This window comes from Geotrypetes seraphini, chromosome 11 (assembly GCF_902459505.1).
Source record: "Geotrypetes seraphini chromosome 11, aGeoSer1.1, whole genome shotgun sequence".
Classification (NCBI taxonomy): Eukaryota; Metazoa; Chordata; class Amphibia; order Gymnophiona; family Dermophiidae; genus Geotrypetes; species Geotrypetes seraphini.
In genome coordinates this window covers 130,096,272-130,115,094 of record NC_047094.1, presented here as the reverse complement: position 1 = coordinate 130,115,094, position 18,823 = coordinate 130,096,272, and the positions used below count along the sequence as shown (strand labels likewise).

At 42.2% G+C, this 18,823-nt stretch overlaps 1 protein-coding gene across 1 annotated transcript in view; it reads right to left on the bottom strand.

The window, feature by feature from the left end:
• Positions 1 to 18,823, bottom strand: part of LOC117345728 (BPI fold-containing family C protein-like) — a 45,379-nt gene that overhangs the window by 15,971 nt on the left and 10,585 nt on the right. The window contains exons 5-10 of the mRNA XM_033914805.1: positions 15,534 to 15,689; positions 12,809 to 12,875; positions 11,259 to 11,319; positions 10,948 to 11,039; positions 5,911 to 6,087; positions 207 to 236 (exon numbers count right to left, since the gene is read on the bottom strand). Coding sequence (XP_033770696.1) covers positions 207 to 236; positions 5,911 to 6,087; positions 10,948 to 11,039; positions 11,259 to 11,319; positions 12,809 to 12,875; positions 15,534 to 15,689 — 583 coding nt within the window. The remainder of the gene's footprint in view (positions 1 to 206; positions 237 to 5,910; positions 6,088 to 10,947; positions 11,040 to 11,258; positions 11,320 to 12,808; positions 12,876 to 15,533; positions 15,690 to 18,823) is intronic.

Sequence of the window (18,823 nt, the reverse complement as noted above, 5' to 3'; positions counted from 1 at the left end):
ATCTTTAAAAGACAGTAATTTAAAAAAAAAAAAGAAAAGATAGAGTTTATGGCTTTCATTTCACATTTTGACTACGCCGATGTCAACTGCAAGTTCCAGTGGGCTTCTGTATATTTTGCATTTTCTCAACTAGACTGTCGCAAAGTTGCAAACCATTTTATTATTACAGGTAGATAGAAAAAAAAAAGGAAAATGAAACAACTTACTCCATACAGCTCTTTAAGCACGTGATTAATCTGTAAAAAAAACCAGATGGGCATAAGATTGAGGGTCGGAAACAAAATACTACAATTTGCAAAAACTAGCAGGATATGCATCCCTTTCTCTATTGCACCTTACAATATTTATTATTATTCATATACCACTTGTGTCTTAAGTACTTTATCATATTTCCCTATCTGGGCCAATGAGGGGATTAAGTGACTTGCCCAGGGTCACAAGGAACAGTGAGGGATTTGAGCCCACAACTTCAGGGTGCTGAAGTTGTAGCTCTAACCCCTGTACCACACACTCCCTTTTAATTATTTATTTTGATTTATATCCTGTCCTCCCAGCAAGCTCAGGACAGATCACATGAGAACATACAGTTTCAATACTCAGAGGAGAGTATCTAGAACCCATGGGGGTGTATTAATTTCATGGAAGCGTACTTAGTTTCAATACTCAGAGAACAGTTTATCTAGAACCCATGGGGGCATACTTAGTTTCAATACTCAGAGGACAATTTATCTAGAACCCATGGGGGCGTACTTAGTTTCAATACTCAGAGGACAGTTTATCTAGAACCCTTGGGGGCGTATTTAGTTTCAATACTCAGAGGACAGTTTATCTAGAACCCATGGGGGCGTACTTAGTTTCAATACTCAGAGGACAGTTTATCTAGAACCCTTGGGGGCATATTTAGTTTCAATACTCAGAGGACAGTTTATCTAGAACCCATGGGGGCGTACTTAGTTTCAATACTCAGAGGACAGTTTATCTAGAACCCTTGGGGACATATTTAGTTTCAATACTCAGAGGACAGTTTATCTAGAACCCTTGGGGGCATATTTAGTTTCAATACTCAGAGGACAGTTTATCTAGAACCCTTGGGGGCATATTTAGTTTCAATACTCAGAGGACAGTTTATCTAGAACCCTTGGGGGCATATTTAGTTTCAATACTCAGAGAACAGTTTATCTAGAACCCATGGGGGCGTACTTAGTTTCAATACTCAGAGGACAGTTTATCTAGAACCCTTGGGGGCGTATTTAGTTTCAATACTCAGAGGACAGTTTATCTAGAACCCATGGGGGCGTACTTAGTTTCAATACTCAGAGGACAGTTTATCTAGAACCCTTGGGGGCATATTTAGTTTCAATACTCAGAGGACAGTTTATCTAGAACCCATGGGGGCGTACTTAGTTTCAATACTCAGAGGACAGTTTATCTAGAACCCTTGGGGACATATTTAGTTTCAATACTCAGAGGACAGTTTATCTAGAACCCTTGGGGACATATTTAGTTTCAATACTCAGAGGACAGTTTATCTAGAACCCATGGGGGCGTACTTAGTTTCAATACTCAGAGGACAGTTTATCTAGAACCCTTGGGGGCATATTTAGTTTCAATACTCAGAGGACAGTTTATCTAGAACCCTTGGGGGCATATTTAGTTTCAATACTCAGAGGACAGTTTATCTAGAACCCTTGGGGGCATATTTAGTTTCAATACTCAGAGGACAGTTTATCTAGAACCCTTGGGGGCGTATTTAGTTTCAATACTCAGAGGACAGTTTATCTAGAACCCATGGGGGCGTACTTAGTTTCAATACTCAGAGGACAGTTTATCTAGAACCCTTGGGAGCATATTTAGTTTCAATACTCAGAGGACAGTTTATCTAGAACCCTTGGGAGCATATTTAGTTTCAATACTCAGAGGACAGTTTATCTAGAACCCATGGGGGCGTACTTAGTTTCAATACTCAGAGGACAGTTTATCTAGAACCCATGGGGGCGTACTTAGTTTCAATACTCAGAGGACAGTTTATCTAGAACCCTTGGGGGCATATTTAGTTTCAATACTCAGAGGACAGTTTATCTAGAACCCATGGGGGCGTACTTAGTTTCAATACTCAGAGGACAGTTTATCTAGAACCCTTGGGGACATATTTAGTTTCAATACTCAGAGGACAGTTTATCTAGAACCCATGGGGGCGTACTTAGTTTCAATACTCAGAGGACAGTTTATCTAGAACCCATGGGGGCGTACTTAGTTTCAATACTCAGAGGACAGTTTATCTAGAACCCTTGGGAGCATATTTAGTTTCAATACTCAGAGGACAGTTTATCTAGAACCCATGGGGGCGTACTTAGTTTCAATACTCAGAGGACAGTTTATCTAGAACCCTTGGGGGCATATTTAGTTTCAATACTCAGAGGACAGTTTATCTAGAACCCATGGGGGCGTACTTAGTTTCAATACTCAGAGGACAGTTTATCTAGAACCCTTGGGAGCATATTTAGTTTCAATACTCAGAGGACAGTTTATCTAGAACCCATGGGGGCGTATTTACCCCCTCTTTTACTAAGGTGCACTATGCTTTTTAGTGTGTGGTAAATATTAGCGCATGCTAAACACATGCTAAACGCTAATGCATGCATGTTATCCTATGGACGCATTAACGGTTAGCGCATGCATTGATTTAGCATACGCTAAATATGTGCTAAAACGCTTAGCGCACCTTAGGAAAAGAGGGCCTTAGTTTCAATAATCAGAGAAAGGCCTATCTACAACATATGGGAAGAGCAAAGCAGACAAGACAATTAGGTGGTAAAATCTGGGTAAAGGTGTAATAATTAAGGATTTTACTGTGCACTAAACCCAGATTTGAATGCCACATTATCTTTAAAACCAAATCAAATAAAGGAAAACTCAAGTCTGCTCAAAAAAATTCCAAAATCCAAATATATAGAGAAACCAGACTACTTTAATATAACTGAACTAGTCGTTAAGCCCGTTACATTAACGGGTGCTAGAATATATGTCTGTCTGTCTTTTTCTTTCTGTCTCTTTCCTCCCTCCATTTCCCTGTGTAGCGCTGTCTCTGCTTTCTTCCTCAGTCTGCACTCTCAAGCTGTAACATTACTGCCTCGCTTTTTCTCCCTGCAAGCATCTCTGCTCTCTTTCTCATCCCCAGTCTCTTTGCTCTTTTTCTCTTCTTGCAGGGGTCTCTGTTCTCCTTTCTCTATATGTGCCTGATTCTTGCAAACTTCTGTTTTCTCTGTATGCTCTTGATCCTGTGTTTCCCTGTAGGTGTCTCTTCCTTTTTTTTTTTTTATTCGTTCTTCACGTATGGTTGATTTATTAAAAGTTTTTATATGTTTCCTATTTGTTGCATGCCTGTCTCCTTGGCCGCTGTATGTTTCTCTTTTATTGCTTTCTGTGTTTGTTTGTGTTTTTTTGCTGATTGTCTACTTGGTCGCTGTCAGTCTGTCTGTCTCATTGGCTGCTGTATGTCTGTATGTCTTTTTTGCAGTCTAACTCCTTGGCCACTGTATGTCTGTATGTTTTTTTTTCCTTAATTTATCCTTGGGCACTGTATTTTTTTATTTTTTTCTGTTTGTCTCCTTGGCAGTTTGTATTTGTTTTTGCTGTCTCCTTGCCCACTGTCTCTCTGTCTGTCTACTTGGACGCTGTATGTAAGTATGTCTGTCTCCTTGGCTACTGTATGTCTGTTTGTCATTTTTTTTCCTGTGTGTCTCTCTCTCCTTGTCCTCTGTGTTTTGTTATTTTTTCAATCTGTCTTTTTAGCCCCCTGTCCTTCTGTGAATGTCTGTGTGTCTCTCTCTCCTTGTCCTCTGTGTTTTGTTATTTTTTCAATCTGTCTCTTTAGCCCCCTGTCCTTCTGTGACTGTCTGTGTGTCTCTCTCTGCTTGTCCACTGTTGTTTGTTTGTTTTTTTCAATCTCTCTTTAGCTCCTGATCCCCTCTCACTGACCCTTCCGCGACTGTTATTCCAGCTGGGTTTCCATGGCAACCCTGCTCGCGGGTCTGTGAGTGTAGGGCCGTTTTGTCGGGTCTGGCGGCGCCGTGTAGGGCAGAAGCGGGGAGGCGGGGCCTCAGCACCGGCCGGGCAGCTCGCACTGCCGGCCCCCAGGAGCCTGAGGCCGGCGGCGTGGGAGGCAGGGACATGCCTGGCGTGCCATGGTGCAGGAGGAACGGAGATCGGCGGCTGGCTGCGGTCCTGCTTGTGGAGGCAATTGGCTGGTGACGCATAAGCGTGCATGCGCACTCCTTCGGCCACAGACCTACAGCGCACGGAACACGCAAATAGGAGTGCGCATGCGCAGCTAGCTTTTTATTATATAGGATTATTACACCCAAGGCACTACTCAAAGTTATTCTGTGCCTTTACAGGGGTGGTGCAGGTCTTTTAGGCAATTACTTATCTGATGTTAATTTATGATTCTAGGCTGTAGTATACACGACTGTGTGTGATTAAATATACAAGAAGAGCATTTAACTTCTGTCCTTAATAAAAGGACCCCTTAATGCATGTACCATGTACACTTTCTGAAATACAGCTGCTGGGTTCTTTTTTAATTTTTTTCTGGGCAAATTAGAGTGGCCTCCACCTTTCCTGGCAAAGCTGCATTGGCTCCAGTCCTTAAGAGAGTGTAACTTAAAGTTGCTGGTATCACTCTAGAACACACATGGGCAACTCCGGTCCTCAAGGGCTGGAATCCAGTCGGGTTTTCAGGATTTCCCCAATGAATATGCATTGAAAGCAGTGCATGCAAATAGATCTCATGCATATTCATTGGGGAAATCCTGAAAACCCAGTTGGATTCAGGAGCTCGAGGACAGAAGTTGCCCATGTCTGCTCTAGAAGGTCTTACTGAATATATTTTATTACTAAACAACATTTCTAGGAATATTTCAAAAGCTAAAGCTGGCTTTTTCATCGGCAAGCAATGTTAATTTTTTTTTTTTTTTTAAAAACAACATTTGGAAAAATCATTTACTTCTTTTGGTGCTAGAATTTGGAATAATCTCCCATCACAAATCAGACTGTTACCATTCTATTCAGCTTAGAAAAGAGACGGCTGAGGGGCGATATGACTGAAGTCTACAAAAATCCTGAGTGGAGTAGAAAGGGTACAAGTGGATCGATTTTTCACACCGTCAAAAATTACAAAGACTAGAGGACACTCGATGAAGTTACACGGAAATACTTTTAAAACCAATAGGAGGAACTGTTTTTCCACTCAGAGAATAGTTAAGCTCTGGAACGTGTTGCCAGGGGTTGTAGTAAAAGGGGATAGCGTAGCTGGCTTTAAGAAAGGTGTGGACAAATTCCTGGAGGAAAAGTCCATAGTCTGCAATTAAAACATGGGGGAAGCCTCTGCTTGCCCTTGATCGGTAGCATGGAATGTGCTACTTTGTGGGGTTCCGGAATCTTGCTATTCTTTGAGATTCTTCATGGAATCTTAATTTTTTTTTTTTTTTTTTTTTTGGGGGGGGGGGTTCTAGAATCTTTTGTTACTCTTTGGGATTCTGGAATGATGCTACTCCTTGGGTTTGGGTCAGGTACTAGTGACCTGGATTGGCCACCGTGAGAACAGGGCTTGATGGACCATTGGTTTGACCCAGTAAGGCTATTCTTATGTTCTTATGTTTCGTAAAGCTATAAAATTGTATCTTCTTCCAGAAGATAGTATGGATGAGTAATGCACCTCGCTGTTTTCAATATTTTTAAATTATTGCTATTGTATTGTATTTTACCTGATAATGCTCTCTCAGATTGTTAAAGGTTTTCTTATTGTTATCTGCCTATGTAGAACATAAGCTATGTATAATATAGTATAGTACAGTATAGTATATATAAGTGACACTCATATCTTACCCGTACTAGAAGTATTTTACTTACCTGTTCTTCTGTGAAGGTAATTTTTAAGGCATTAGCACTAAAATAGGCTTCTGATAGAGTGTTCAAAGCATAGTCAGAGACTCCACAGGCCAGCATGAAATCCTTTGCATCTGAGAAGGTGAAAGGCTTTGGGGCAAAAGCAGGTTCGGTGCGATGGTTAAGTGCGTAGAATGTTCCCTGAATTGGAAAGAAGTTCAAACGTGGTCATGCATCTGATCATTATTAATACAGCTGTAGACATATTTCACGAAAAATTAAATAATCTAAAGAGAAATATAGTCTAACAGCTCAACTAGCTGTATATGGGGAGTTTGTGTGCATAAATGTTTTGTATTGGGCATCCCCCTCCATTTTGGCGGTTTTAAAACTCACGACTTTGGTTATTCACGGTTTATCTCTAGGTGACTCACCTCCCAAACCTCTGCACTTACTTTTTAAAGCTTGGTGATCTAGCAGTGAAGCGGGGCAGGAGCGATCTTCCTACACTCCTGCCCTATGAAGAATGGGGAACAAAAATGGCTGCCGGGAGTTCCCGTGGTCTCGTGGGAACTCACGGCCACCGTTTTGGCTCCTGGCTCTGCACGGGGCAGGAGCACAGGAAGATCGCTCCTGACCCGCTTCACCGCTAGATCACCAGGCTTTAAAAAGTAAGTACGGCACTCCCCCAATATTCGCGGGGGTTCTGTTCCAGGAATCCCCGTGAATCTTGAAAGACCGCGAATACGGTTTTTAGCGGGGGAGACAGGAGAGGGCAGCCAGAGCGCCGGCGAGTGAAGGAAATCACTCAGGGTATGCTCTGACCGCCTCTTCCTGCACTAAAGTCGAGCCCCACCAATCAGGAGCTGCGAATCAAAGCGTGTCAAAAGGATATCTTATGCTAACTACTTAGGGCAGGACACTGAGGATGATTAGTTATTGGACAAGGTGCGTGATAAGTAATATACATTATTAAATGTGTAGCCAGGAAAGATGCATTTAATACCCCCTCATAATGTAGGGAATTTGTCTTGTGGAATCTGTGGGCACATCCCAACAGACATGGCACCACTTTTGCACTTTTGCCAAGATCATTTTGGCTGTTAAGTTGTGGTACGTGGAAGTGTTTATTGCACTTTAGTAAGCTAATCCATAAATCATTTCAGTGCAAAGCAGAACATTTTAGTGATGGTGAAGGGGCATCAGCATCCTCCCATACCCCCAAGAAAGCCCTTCCACCCCAACTGTCAATTGCTGCCCCCCACTGTTTCCATGTCCTGCCAGTGGGTGGCGCTGCTTCACTATCACATTTGCAAAAGTGAAGGACAGGCATGTTCTACAGGACTCCAGGGACCCCCCTAGAGAGTGAAGACACGACCTTGATGCATCACCGATAGCAATGCAGTTGGAGGACACCTGCTCAGTTTAGAGAGAGCAGCACCCCCCAGCCCCTGCCCTTGGTCCTCACGTGTCCCAACCAGTCACAAGCAACCCCCGCTCACTCTGCATGTGTAGTTATACGAGAATTAGGTCACCTTCCTCAAACACGAGGGTCCTTTAAATAAGGCGCGCTAACCGATTTAGCGCACGCTAACTGATTTAGGGGGCGCTAATCGATTTATATTCTGTGGGGCGCTGTAGCATTTAGCGCGCCTTAGTATAAAGGACCCCACAGTTAGGTGTTAATTAGTAGAAGATGAATTTCGTACAGTTTCTGATGTGTTTTGGCTCCCTTTTTATGCTTCGATGTGATCTTTAGTCCGTACTGAAGTTGCATTATCTGTTCTCATCTGATATTTTTGACATTAATTACAAACCACATACTGAAATAAATCATTTTCTCGCACGATTAATATAACCAGAGGCATGATAGTGAGGTTCATTAAGCTTTACCTACAACTAAGAAAATGAAAAGTATCGGTATGTATATGTGTGTCACCACCTTAAGGGGGGAATTTATCAATGGGAGCCAATTGCATTAGCTCAGGCTAACAACTAGCACGCATTAACCGCTAAGGGGCTGATTCTACAAAGGGCGCCTGAAGTTAGATGCCTAACTTAATTGGCCAAATACCCTTAGCCTCAATAATTGGTTAAAAAAGAAAATTAATTGGGTTATAGGCACCTATCACAATGCACTTAGCGGTGCCCCGAACGCCCAAGTGGGCGTCTCTATGGGGAGCGCGAGTTAGGCACCGCTAAACACGATCCTCCAAAAACGTAGGTGCCTGAAAAGTAGGCCTTTAAAACCCTGGCCTACATTTCAGGCGCCTAAGTTTTTACCTAGGGGCCGCCAGCAGCGATTCTGGGAAACGGCGCCTACGTGCGATTGGCACAGAGGGCCGGGACCTCTTTTTTTAAGCCACCGGCGCTGTTTATAGAAATCATCCCCTATGACCGTTTCACTGAACCAACTGTACCATTGTGAATGTTTACTTGTAAACCGTTCTGAGCTACTGGGAGGACGGGATAAAAATCTAAATCAATAAAAAAATTTAAAAAAAGTAAATAACCACACAAGCCCTCTAGTAATTAACTGGGGATATGCTTTGATCGTCAAAGGTTTTCCCGTCTTAGTGCGTGCAATGTACAAACAGCAAGCCCAAATCAAACACTACAAGGTAAAACATAAAATGATAAAACCTGACACGGTAATCTGTGGCCCAAGTTCACATTTTGAAGCTGTACAAGGCACATCAGCTGTTCCATCCCTTGCCTCACATTGATTTTATAGTCATTAGTTAGCGGTATAAAAGCTTTAAATAAATGATAAACATTGCGTAGCTGATACTCCTCTTCCCATCACTAATCTCAAACAGATATTCTGCCTTGACTAACGTGACCATACGTCCCTGTTTTGAACGGGAGCACCCCTTTTTTTAGATCCCCTGTCCCGTTGTCCACACGCACAGCTTCAGGACGCCAAGATGTCCCGTTTTCAGAGACAGCATCCAGAAGCTGTGCGTGGGGACAGGCGATCGTTTCACCTCCCTCCCTGCCGTGCCAAAGCCAGCCTGCCTGTCTGACTGACTTCGTTTCCCCTCCCTCCCTGCCGTGCCAAAGCCAGCCTGCCTGACTGACTGACTTCGTTTCCCTTCCCTCCCTGCCGTGCCAAAGCCAGCCTGCCTGTCTGACTGACTTCGTTTCCCCTCCCTCCCTGCCGTGCCAAAGCCAGCCTGCCTGTCTGACTTCGTTTCCCCTCCCTCCCTGCCGTGCCAAAGCCAGTCTGCCTGTCTGACTGACTTCGTTTCCCCTCCCTCCCTGCCGTGCCAAAGCCAGCCTGCCTGTCTGCCTGACTTCGTTTCCCCTCCCTCCCTGCCGTGCCAAAGCCAGCCTGCCTGACTGACTGACTTCGTTTCCCTTCCCTCCCTGCCGTGCCAAAGCCAGCCTGCCTGTCTGACTGACTTCGTTTCCCCTCCCTCCCTGCCGTGCCAAAGCCAGCCTGCCTGTCTGACTTCGTTTCCCCTCCCTCCCTGCCGTGCCAAAGCCAGTCTGCCTGTCTGACTGACTTCGTTTCCCCTCCCTCCCTGCCGTGCCAAAGCCAGCCTGCCTGTCTGCCTGACTTCTTCCAGCGCCCGAAGCCTGGCCTACCACCGATTTAATACCCCCCCATCCCCCGGTCCACCGCTGCCGGCAGCTGCAACCGAAGAAAAGAAGGTCCAGGCGCCGGCCCACAAGCCTTCTTCCTGACGTCAATTCTGACGTCAGAGAGGAAGTTCCAGGCCAGCCTTGACATCTTAGAAAACCCCGCAAATATAAATGATAATTAACATTTTCTCTGTGTACAGTGTGCTTTTCTGTCACAGCCCCTCAAACATGGAATTCCCTCCCTATTTATTTAAGGGAAGAAAACAATTTGGATAAATTTAAGAGCAAACTAAAAAGCTTTCTTTTTAAGGATGCATTTGATAATTAGAAAGCTTGACTAGGAGTTTCATTCCAGTTCCATAACTTCTCTGAGGTTCATTGTTCTCTCCCATCCTATTGTTTTTTGCCATAATTGTCTTCTCTCCTATCAACAATTTGTATTTCTTTTCCAATCCTTTCCTTTTGTTTTAATATGTTTGCTAAGTTAGTCTTCAATATGTTTCGTAAGGTTTAGCTCTTTGTTTGTTTTGTTGCCCCCTTAATTTTGTAATTTTACTGAATAAGCGAACAATCAAATTTATAATAAACTTGGAAACTTTAAATTAATAAGATATTATGTGTACATGAAAAATGAATGGAAGACATTGGGGGCGGGATTGGGGTGGTCCTGACAATTAATAGATGATCCATTTTGATGAAAAAATAAGTGGTCACGTTACCCTTGACCCTACACAGTTTTGCTTGCAATGGTCCAGAGTGAGTAAATGCCCCTTCCAAGTTGATCAACCATCCAATTACTGCAATCATCGTATTATTAAACTGAGCTAGACGTAAGAATGACAGAAAGATTCCTTACAGCGTCAGAAGGTTAATGTCATTAATATCATCGGCTCTTACTAAATTCACACTCATTACCTCTGTGATCAGCATAGCTTTTGTGCTAAGGCCACTGTTTTATCAGGGGAGGGCAGTGGCGTAGGAGGGTAAATAGTGCCTCTCCCACACGCTCTTCTCCACCCCCCCTGCCAGGCATGTGCCCCCCCCCCCCCACACACCCCTTCACTTCCCCTGTATCTTTTTAATTTTCCAAATGAGAGTAACAGCATGAATTTGCTGCCCGCGTCGTGTCGGCTAACCCTCTGATGTCACTTTCTAGGCCGCGGCGTCTGGAAGTGATATCAGAGAGAGAGGCGACACTGACGCAAGCAGCAAATTCATAACGCTGCTCATGCGGGAAATATGAAAGAGGTATAAGGGAAGGAGCACACGCGTGGTGGTGGGCAGGAAGGAGAGGTAGACAGGCATCTGCGCCCTTTACACAGACTGCGCCCGGGGGCGGACCGCAACCCCCCTTACTACACCAGCGGGAGAGGGTGACATTATTGATCGATTGATCTCAGTAATGAAATCAAGTATTCAAAGAGGAGAAACTAACCTAACTTTCTTAGATTTACCCAATTAATCTGCTCGTACCTTCATTTCCACGTCAGCATATCTGTCTGTGAACACTGGTGGATTCACTAGTTGATAATCTATTTCAGTGTATTGGTCGATCTCGTGCTGGACTGTGAGAAAAAAACCAAAGCATATATGTTCCAGGCAGAATGATAATTTTCCAAATAAAGAAAAGAGAAGCTGATCTATTTTGGTATTTGACTAAACAATGAAATCTCTCTTACCCTTTTTTTTCCAATGCACACATTCTCTGTTCAACATGCAGAATATTCCCAATATCTTGGCACTTGGCAAGAAGCAGGAAACCCCCCCCCCAAAAAAAAACTCACCAGGGAAAGCGTTGACAAAGTCTGCCCATTTCTTGGACTCTTCCGTCACAGCTGAGCATATCTGTCATAAACAAGAAAAAAAATGAGGCGTGTGCCTTTAACTGATAAACGTACAGAATTTGTGTTTTAGTGTCGATATTCAATGTTACTCAGCTGGGTAGGAGATGCTTCGACTGGATTAAGTAATGTTCTCTCTGGATAATCCCAATATTTAGTGCAATTTAACTGGTCAGGAACGGCTCCTGGCCAGTTAAATTGCGCTAATCCGTCTAACTATAAATACTCAGTGGAACATAGAGGGCTTTCTCTGCTGAATATTCATGGTTGGTCCAGTTAGGCCCAGATTCTGTAAATGGCGCCATTATCAGCAGTCACCCAGAAAAGTGGTGCTATTCGCGTATCAATCACGCCGATGGTGCCGTCTACAGAATCGCGGCCATGCTGAAAGCAAGCCAGGGTTTTCTAGGCCTACAATTCTGGCGCCTACTTTTGATGAGAATTGGCGTCCATAGAGGCGGTCACCGACACCTACATCCACTTCCAGCATAAACCACACCTACTTTCAACGTAGCCCTCAGTAGGTGCCTTTAGGGATGGAAGATGGCTGATCTTCTTTGTAGGCTCCTCTAGTTTGTTTAATTGGGAAATATGAGGCGGTCATAGTAGAGAAGAGAGGTAACGGAGCTAAATTTAGCTCGTTATGGGCACCTATACAAGAATTTGCAGATAATAGTTGAATTAGAGTAAGAGAATGGAGACACATGGATGGATGTTGGTTTTTCACTCGCTGCGAATGGGATAGGTGGAGGGGTAGGGGAGGGAGTTTATCTCAAGGATTTTTGTCTAATCTAATCTAAACCTTAGGTTTGTATACCGCATCATCTCTACATTTGTAAAGCTCGACACGGTTAACAAGAGTTAGGGTAGAAAGGAACTCCAGTGGAGGGAAGAGGCAAAATGAAGAGAAAATTTAGAGGACTAGAAAATCAGAGAGGGAGGAAGAGTTACATTTTTGAGAATAACCAGGTTTTCAGATGTTTACAGAAGAGTTGGAGGGAGCTCAGATTCCTAAGAGGGGAGGTAAGGTTGTTCCAGAGCTGAGTGATTCTGAAAGGGAGGGAAGAACCTAGTTTTCCTACAAGTGAAACGCCTTTTAGAGAGGGAAAGGAAAGTTGTCTACCTCTTCTGTTCTCCCTCCCCTAGTCCCCACATTCTCCATCCCTGCCTCTCTTTATAAGTCACCTTGAGCCTGCCTAGGTCTGAGCGACGCAGAAATAGAAGATTAGATTAGAATATCCTAAGCTTTGTGTTAACGATGTTATGAGCAATTTGTTTAATGTGCTTCTCCTGCTTTATTGTAGGTTATAATATATAACTTCAATAAAAATTTTGGAAGTATAAAATATGATACTATCAGTGTTAGAATCGCCCAAAAAGGCCAGTTGAAAAAAAGAACAAATAATCTGACGTGTCTGGACTATTGCTCTCAGTTCCAGCAGTATTTCAGCTCCGCCGGGCACCACAAAATCCAATCGATAGTGATAGCATACCTTTGAGTTCAGAAGCTCGCGGACGTAATCTTCTAGCTTCCCTTTTTCAAACTTTTCCTGCATCAATCTGTCAGGAATTAAGTAGGAGAGAAAATACGTAGGTTTCTATATAATTATTAATGCAGTCTAGGGTAATATTCAACAGCGGCCAAGATCTAGAACCATAGGCCAAATACAAATGAGAAGTGCTTACAGAGAATGCTAACACACCCTTCATATCAAAGGTAGCATTCAATGATGGCTTTATTAGGAAAAAAAAGGTACGAGTAAATTCGCAACAGGTGAGGTACATATTCCTTAAACAAATAAGAACTTTGGAAAGTGGAATTCTCTGGCTGATGAGAATTAGAACATTGTTCCAGAACCAGAAACCAGATGTGCCACAGAATCTTTCAGCATCTGTTTCAAACATTTAGAAACATGGGTCAATTTTCAAAAGGATTTATGAAGTCTCTGACGGCCATATAATTCCTCTTTCTATATATTTTCAGATAATATAGAATACAGCTATCGGAGTAATTCATAACCTTTGCACTAGTTATATCTAGGGTTACCAGATTTTCCTGAAGGTATCATATCACAGGGCAGGAAGAGCCACCTGAATGGAAGCTGCTGTAGCTCAATGGGTAAAAGCCCTGTTCCTATCTGCCAAGTATGCTCAGCTCCCCCAACACATATCCCTATTTTAATTGTGGCATTCTACCTTCCAGGTGCACCTTGATGATCTCACAATGAGGTCACCAATGTGCAGATGGAGACCTCCATTTGCAATCATAGAAACAGAGTATGATGGCAGAAAAGGGCCTTCGGCCCAACAAGTCTGCCCACTCGACTAACCCACCCCCCTAAGCACTTCCTTGAAGTGAACCCACATGTTTATCCCATTTATTCTTAAAATCAAGCACATTGTTGGCCTCTACTACCTGAAGTGGAAGATCATTCCAACGATCAACCACCCTTTCGGTGAAGAAATACTTCCTAATGTCCCCATGAAATCTCCCACCCCTGATTTTTAGCGGATGCCCTCTTGTCGCCGTAGGTCCTGTAAGGAAAAGGATGTCTTCTTCCACCTCCATAGGGCCAGTAACATATTTGAACGTCTCTATCATGTCTCCCCTCTCTCTGCGTTCCTCGAGAGAGTATAGCTGCAACTTACCTAGACGTTCTTCATAAGTAAGTTGCAGCTATACTCTCTCGTAGAAGCCATGCTGAGGTCTGTATCTCTTTTTTCTGTTTTTAACCTTTTGGAGCCTTGCTTGCTTAATGCAGCTGTTTCAAGAATTAGTTTATTGCAGCACTCTTTAGTCAAGAAATATAAAGCTATCTTTATCATGTGCTCTGCTTCAGTTAATGGATCTTTTCCTATAATTAGCAAACGACATTGCTGTCTTCCCACAAAAATAGAAGGTTGTGCATAAAATATTTATCTCAGTATTTATGTGCCCTGTTTATGTGGTACATTATTACATGTATTTTGAGCTTAATAATGCAAAAATAAAAAACCCTAGTAATCTATTTAGCGAAACACATTGGCGACGTCCAAAGCCTGCCTAAGTCATGTCCACCTAACTCACGCCTATCTGTCGCCCAAGTCTTGCTCAAAAATAGACCTGCTTTTCTTTCGCCTACAATATAGGCGTTAGGTGGACGCGCTCGGGTGCTCAGCAATATGAATATTATTCAAAAGACATCCATATTGAAGCCTCTCCCACACCACGCCTATGCCAGGCCCACGCCTATTTCCTTAGGCGCAGCTTTTCCTGATGGGTGTCAAAAAAATTGTGGATGCGTCTCTAAACTGACATTCACATCCTTTGGATGTCCAAGTACTAATTAACGGTCGGCTAGACACTTAAATTGCTTATTAACCACTTTATCTGGACGCTAACTGTATGCAGGACTTAGGCGTCCTTTACCGAATTTACTCCGTAATGTATGGCACTATATACAGAATTTTGGGGATTCTGTAAGTTATACACATAGGTCCGGATTCTCTATAGCAGTGGTCTCAAACTCAAACCCTTGGCAGGGCCACATTTTAGATTTGTCAGTACTTGGAGGGCCACAGGAAAAAAATAATTAATGTCTTATTAAAGAAATGACAATTTTGCATGAGGTAAAATTCTTTATAGTTTATAAATCTTTCCTTTTGGCTAAGTTTTAATAATAATAATATTGTCATTTATAGCTAAAGAGACGTATGATCAAGAAACGGTTTTGTTTTACTTTTGTGATTATGATAAACATATTGAGGGCCTCAAAATAGTACCTGGCGGGCCGCATGTGGCCCCCGGGCTGCGAGTTTGAGACCACTGCTCTATAGGGATTTCGGCGGCCAACTAAAAAGCATCTGCTAATCGCTTGTCAATCATGCAACTGTGCCCTAAAGAGAATTCCACCCCTGCAAAAGATTCCGGGGCATACTATAAGTTACACATATACACGTACCATTGACATGACAAAAATGGGTGTGCTGAGTTGAACACACACCAATGCAGGTTTATGCCAATATATTATTATAAAAATTGGTCAAATTTCACTACAAAAATCTCATGTGCCTTATTTGAAGTAATCAAAACTACAAATAATATTAATTATTATTACTATTAGGGTTTTTTTTGAGTAAATTCATTTTGTCTTGTCCACTTGAATTTTGTTGGCGTCCTGCAAGTCTGAATCAGTTTAACTTTGCATTTCATCATAGTACAATTTCTCCGATACCTACTTTATTGCTTTATTTGACTTGATCGAGACCTTCTGGATGTCAGCGTGACAACTGTGCAGGGATAATAATGGAGACCCTGTATCAGTCTTTGAAATTTTGAAGACCACCACGATAGATGCTCCAGATATCTCTATCGCCGTTTTTTCTGTGGCTTTGCTGTGGAAAGAAGGGATGCAGATTCATTTTAGGCAACTGTGAAACATCAGAGAATTTGATCAATTGTAATCCAATTTAGCATTTTATGAGTACCTGATTGCAAATGTGATTGCATATAGAGAATGACATGGGAGACAAATTTTTCCCCAAACCCACCGGAACTCATTTTCCTGTCCCCGTGAGTTCTTTTCTTGTCCCTCCCCCATTCCTGCAAGCTCCCTCCTCATCTGCACACGCCTCAAACAACTTTATGACAACCTAATGGCCACCAGAGCAGCAAAACTAGACAGACAACTCAACAATCTGCTGACTTTGACCACATATTACAAAACCTTCAAAAAAGAAACAAAAACCCTACTCTTCATAAAATATATAAAACCTATTTAACATGACCAGATCCTTCCCAAGCTCCACCTACTATACTATCTACTCCTTATCAAATCTAAAATGTTCAAATTACCCATCATGTATTACCTAATCTCAGGACAAGTTAGATGCACATCTCCTCAGAAGGCAAATAGAGGGATACCGGTGACTAAGTTCTCGCCAGGTCGCACCTGGCTGGGCCTCCGCATGAGCAGATCACCGGACTTGATGGACCCAGGGTCTGATCCGGTGATGGCAGTTCTTATGCTCTTATGACAATTCTTATGTAATCCGCCTATATATTTCGTAACTTCATGACAACTCTTGTGTGATTCGCCTTGAACTGCAAGGTAATGGCGGAATAGAAATCACTAATGTAATGTAATAAGTGTCCGAGGCTTGTGCGGTTAAGTCAGAGCTTATAGGAATGGGGCAGGGACAGCAACAGCGTCATAACTCGCGGGGACAGAACAGGGAAATTGATTTCCTGCGGGGACGGGGATAAATTTGCATATACAAAAATTTGCATATACAAAAATGTCAAACGGAGCTTGCTATCTTTCTTAAATTAAATAGTATATCCTCTTGTTTAGGGCCGTGTCTCTCAAACCGTGTGCCAAGGCACTGTGGTGTGACCCGAAGAGATTCCAAAATTTTATTTTATTTTTTAAACAAATTCCCTTTATAAGTCTACACTAGAATAGACGACATGTACGCAAGAGTCTGTCAATGTTATGAGTGTCTGTGGGTAAGGATACAACTGCCCAGACAAGCATCATTTTTTGGCGTAATTGGTCCTTGAAAACTAACGGCAAGTAATTTTTTGTTAATTTTATGCAGTAGTTATCCTAACGAGCAACAAAGAAATCACGCCTTTGTTACCATTTGGATCTTTTTACCTTTGCCAACTTGGATTTTCAGCTCTGACAGAAATTAAATTGAAAAAAGGGATTGACTGCAGATGGTGGATGATGAAATGCGTGTTTGCTTGTCGACTGTCGAGCCGCGTTTTGAGTTAATTTGCATTCAAAAGCAATCACATCCGTCGCATTGATTATCAATTCTGTCTACTTTTGATTCACCGTTGTTGCAAATGCCCAGACATAGTTTAAAGAACTTTAAATAAATAACTCTCAAATTTAATTTTTCTGTTGGTTTTGCAAATTTATAACTTCAATTCTAATGTGATGTAAAAAGACATTTGCTCTGTTTAGTGTGCCAGAGCTAAAAATGTTCGAGAAACACTGGTTTAGGGGGAAAATGAGCATCCACCGTTTCCAGATTTAGTGCATGCTGTCTTCTGCAGGCAATTGCATGTACATATTTTATGCAAAAATGTCCTGAGTTCAAATATAATGTAGATATGTTTCCTAGAGATTCTTGCATAACTAATAATGCATGCAAAATTATATAAAATCAGATTTCCACAAAACCTAATTATACCTCTCGGTCACAGCAGACATTATACAGAGGCATTGACAAGGGGCCATGTTCTTGTTCCTATGACTCCCAAGGGATCACCAGATATTCAGGTAGAGGGGGGGCTGAGGGGGAAAAATTTGCTATTGACTGAGTACAGGGGATATTGTTGGGAAGGGGGTTGGGAGGAGGATTGGGATCTCCGGGGCTCTTTTTTTTTTTTTTTTTTAATAAATAAAAAACAAAAGTTATGCAGATCCATCCTGATAACCTGCCAGGGGCCACATAACTGTGGCCCCTGGCACCTTCAATTTACCTTCAATGTTAGGTAACTCTCTTCTGTTACCCGAATTTATTGTTATTCCCCACGGTATCCTGTAATTACCTGAATCTTGCTATGTAATTCTATCGGAAAAATTCCAGATATCTCTAAATTTGTAACATTCTACCATAACATGTAATTTACTTGAACCGTTGTTTAGGTAATTCTCTCGGTAATGTCCAGATCTCTTCTAATTGTAATCCGCTTAGAACCGCAAGGCACAAGCAGAATAGAAATCACTAATGTAATCTAATCTAATCTAATCTAAACCTTAAATTTACATACCGCATCATCTCCATGAGAATGGAGCTCGACACGGTTTACAAGAACTTAAAATAGTGGGTAGAGAAGAAGAAAAAGGATGACATGAACTTATGTGTAGAAGGGGGGAGAGAAAGGGGGGAAGGATAGAGCTACAATTTGCTGAAAAGCCAGGTTTTCAGTTGTTTGCGGAATAACTGAAGGGAGCTCAGGTTCCGCAGCGGGGTGGTGAGGTCGTTCCAAAGACCTGTGATTTTGTAATGTAATGTAATGTAATGTAACTGTTAAGCAGGCCCTGGCTAAATATCAGTTGGGCCTGTATAAGCTCTGGATGGTCCAGTACTGAACATCAGGGCATAATTAAGGTAGCAACGATCAGCATTTACAAAAATCCTAAACACTACCAGCTGAATATCGGGATGCCATATGATTTTAATAATCTGCCTATCTCTGCCATCTACTATATGAGAGCCAATGATCTTGGCCCAAAATGTTATTGATAAAACAAAAACGTTACGCTACTAAATTGTTTGGCCCAGTTTTTTGGCTTGAGACTTTTTCTCCCGTTATGCAAAACGGGGAGTTTTTTCTCTCTAGCCCGATTTAAAAAAAAAAAAAAAAAAGTCTAGACTCTTTAGTAGAGGTTTGCTCTCCCCAAGTCTTGATTCCTTTATGGAAGCTGAGGTCCATTTGATTAATATTTATTAATATCTGTGAATATTGAATGTAATGTAATGTAATGTAATTTATTTCTTATATACCGCTA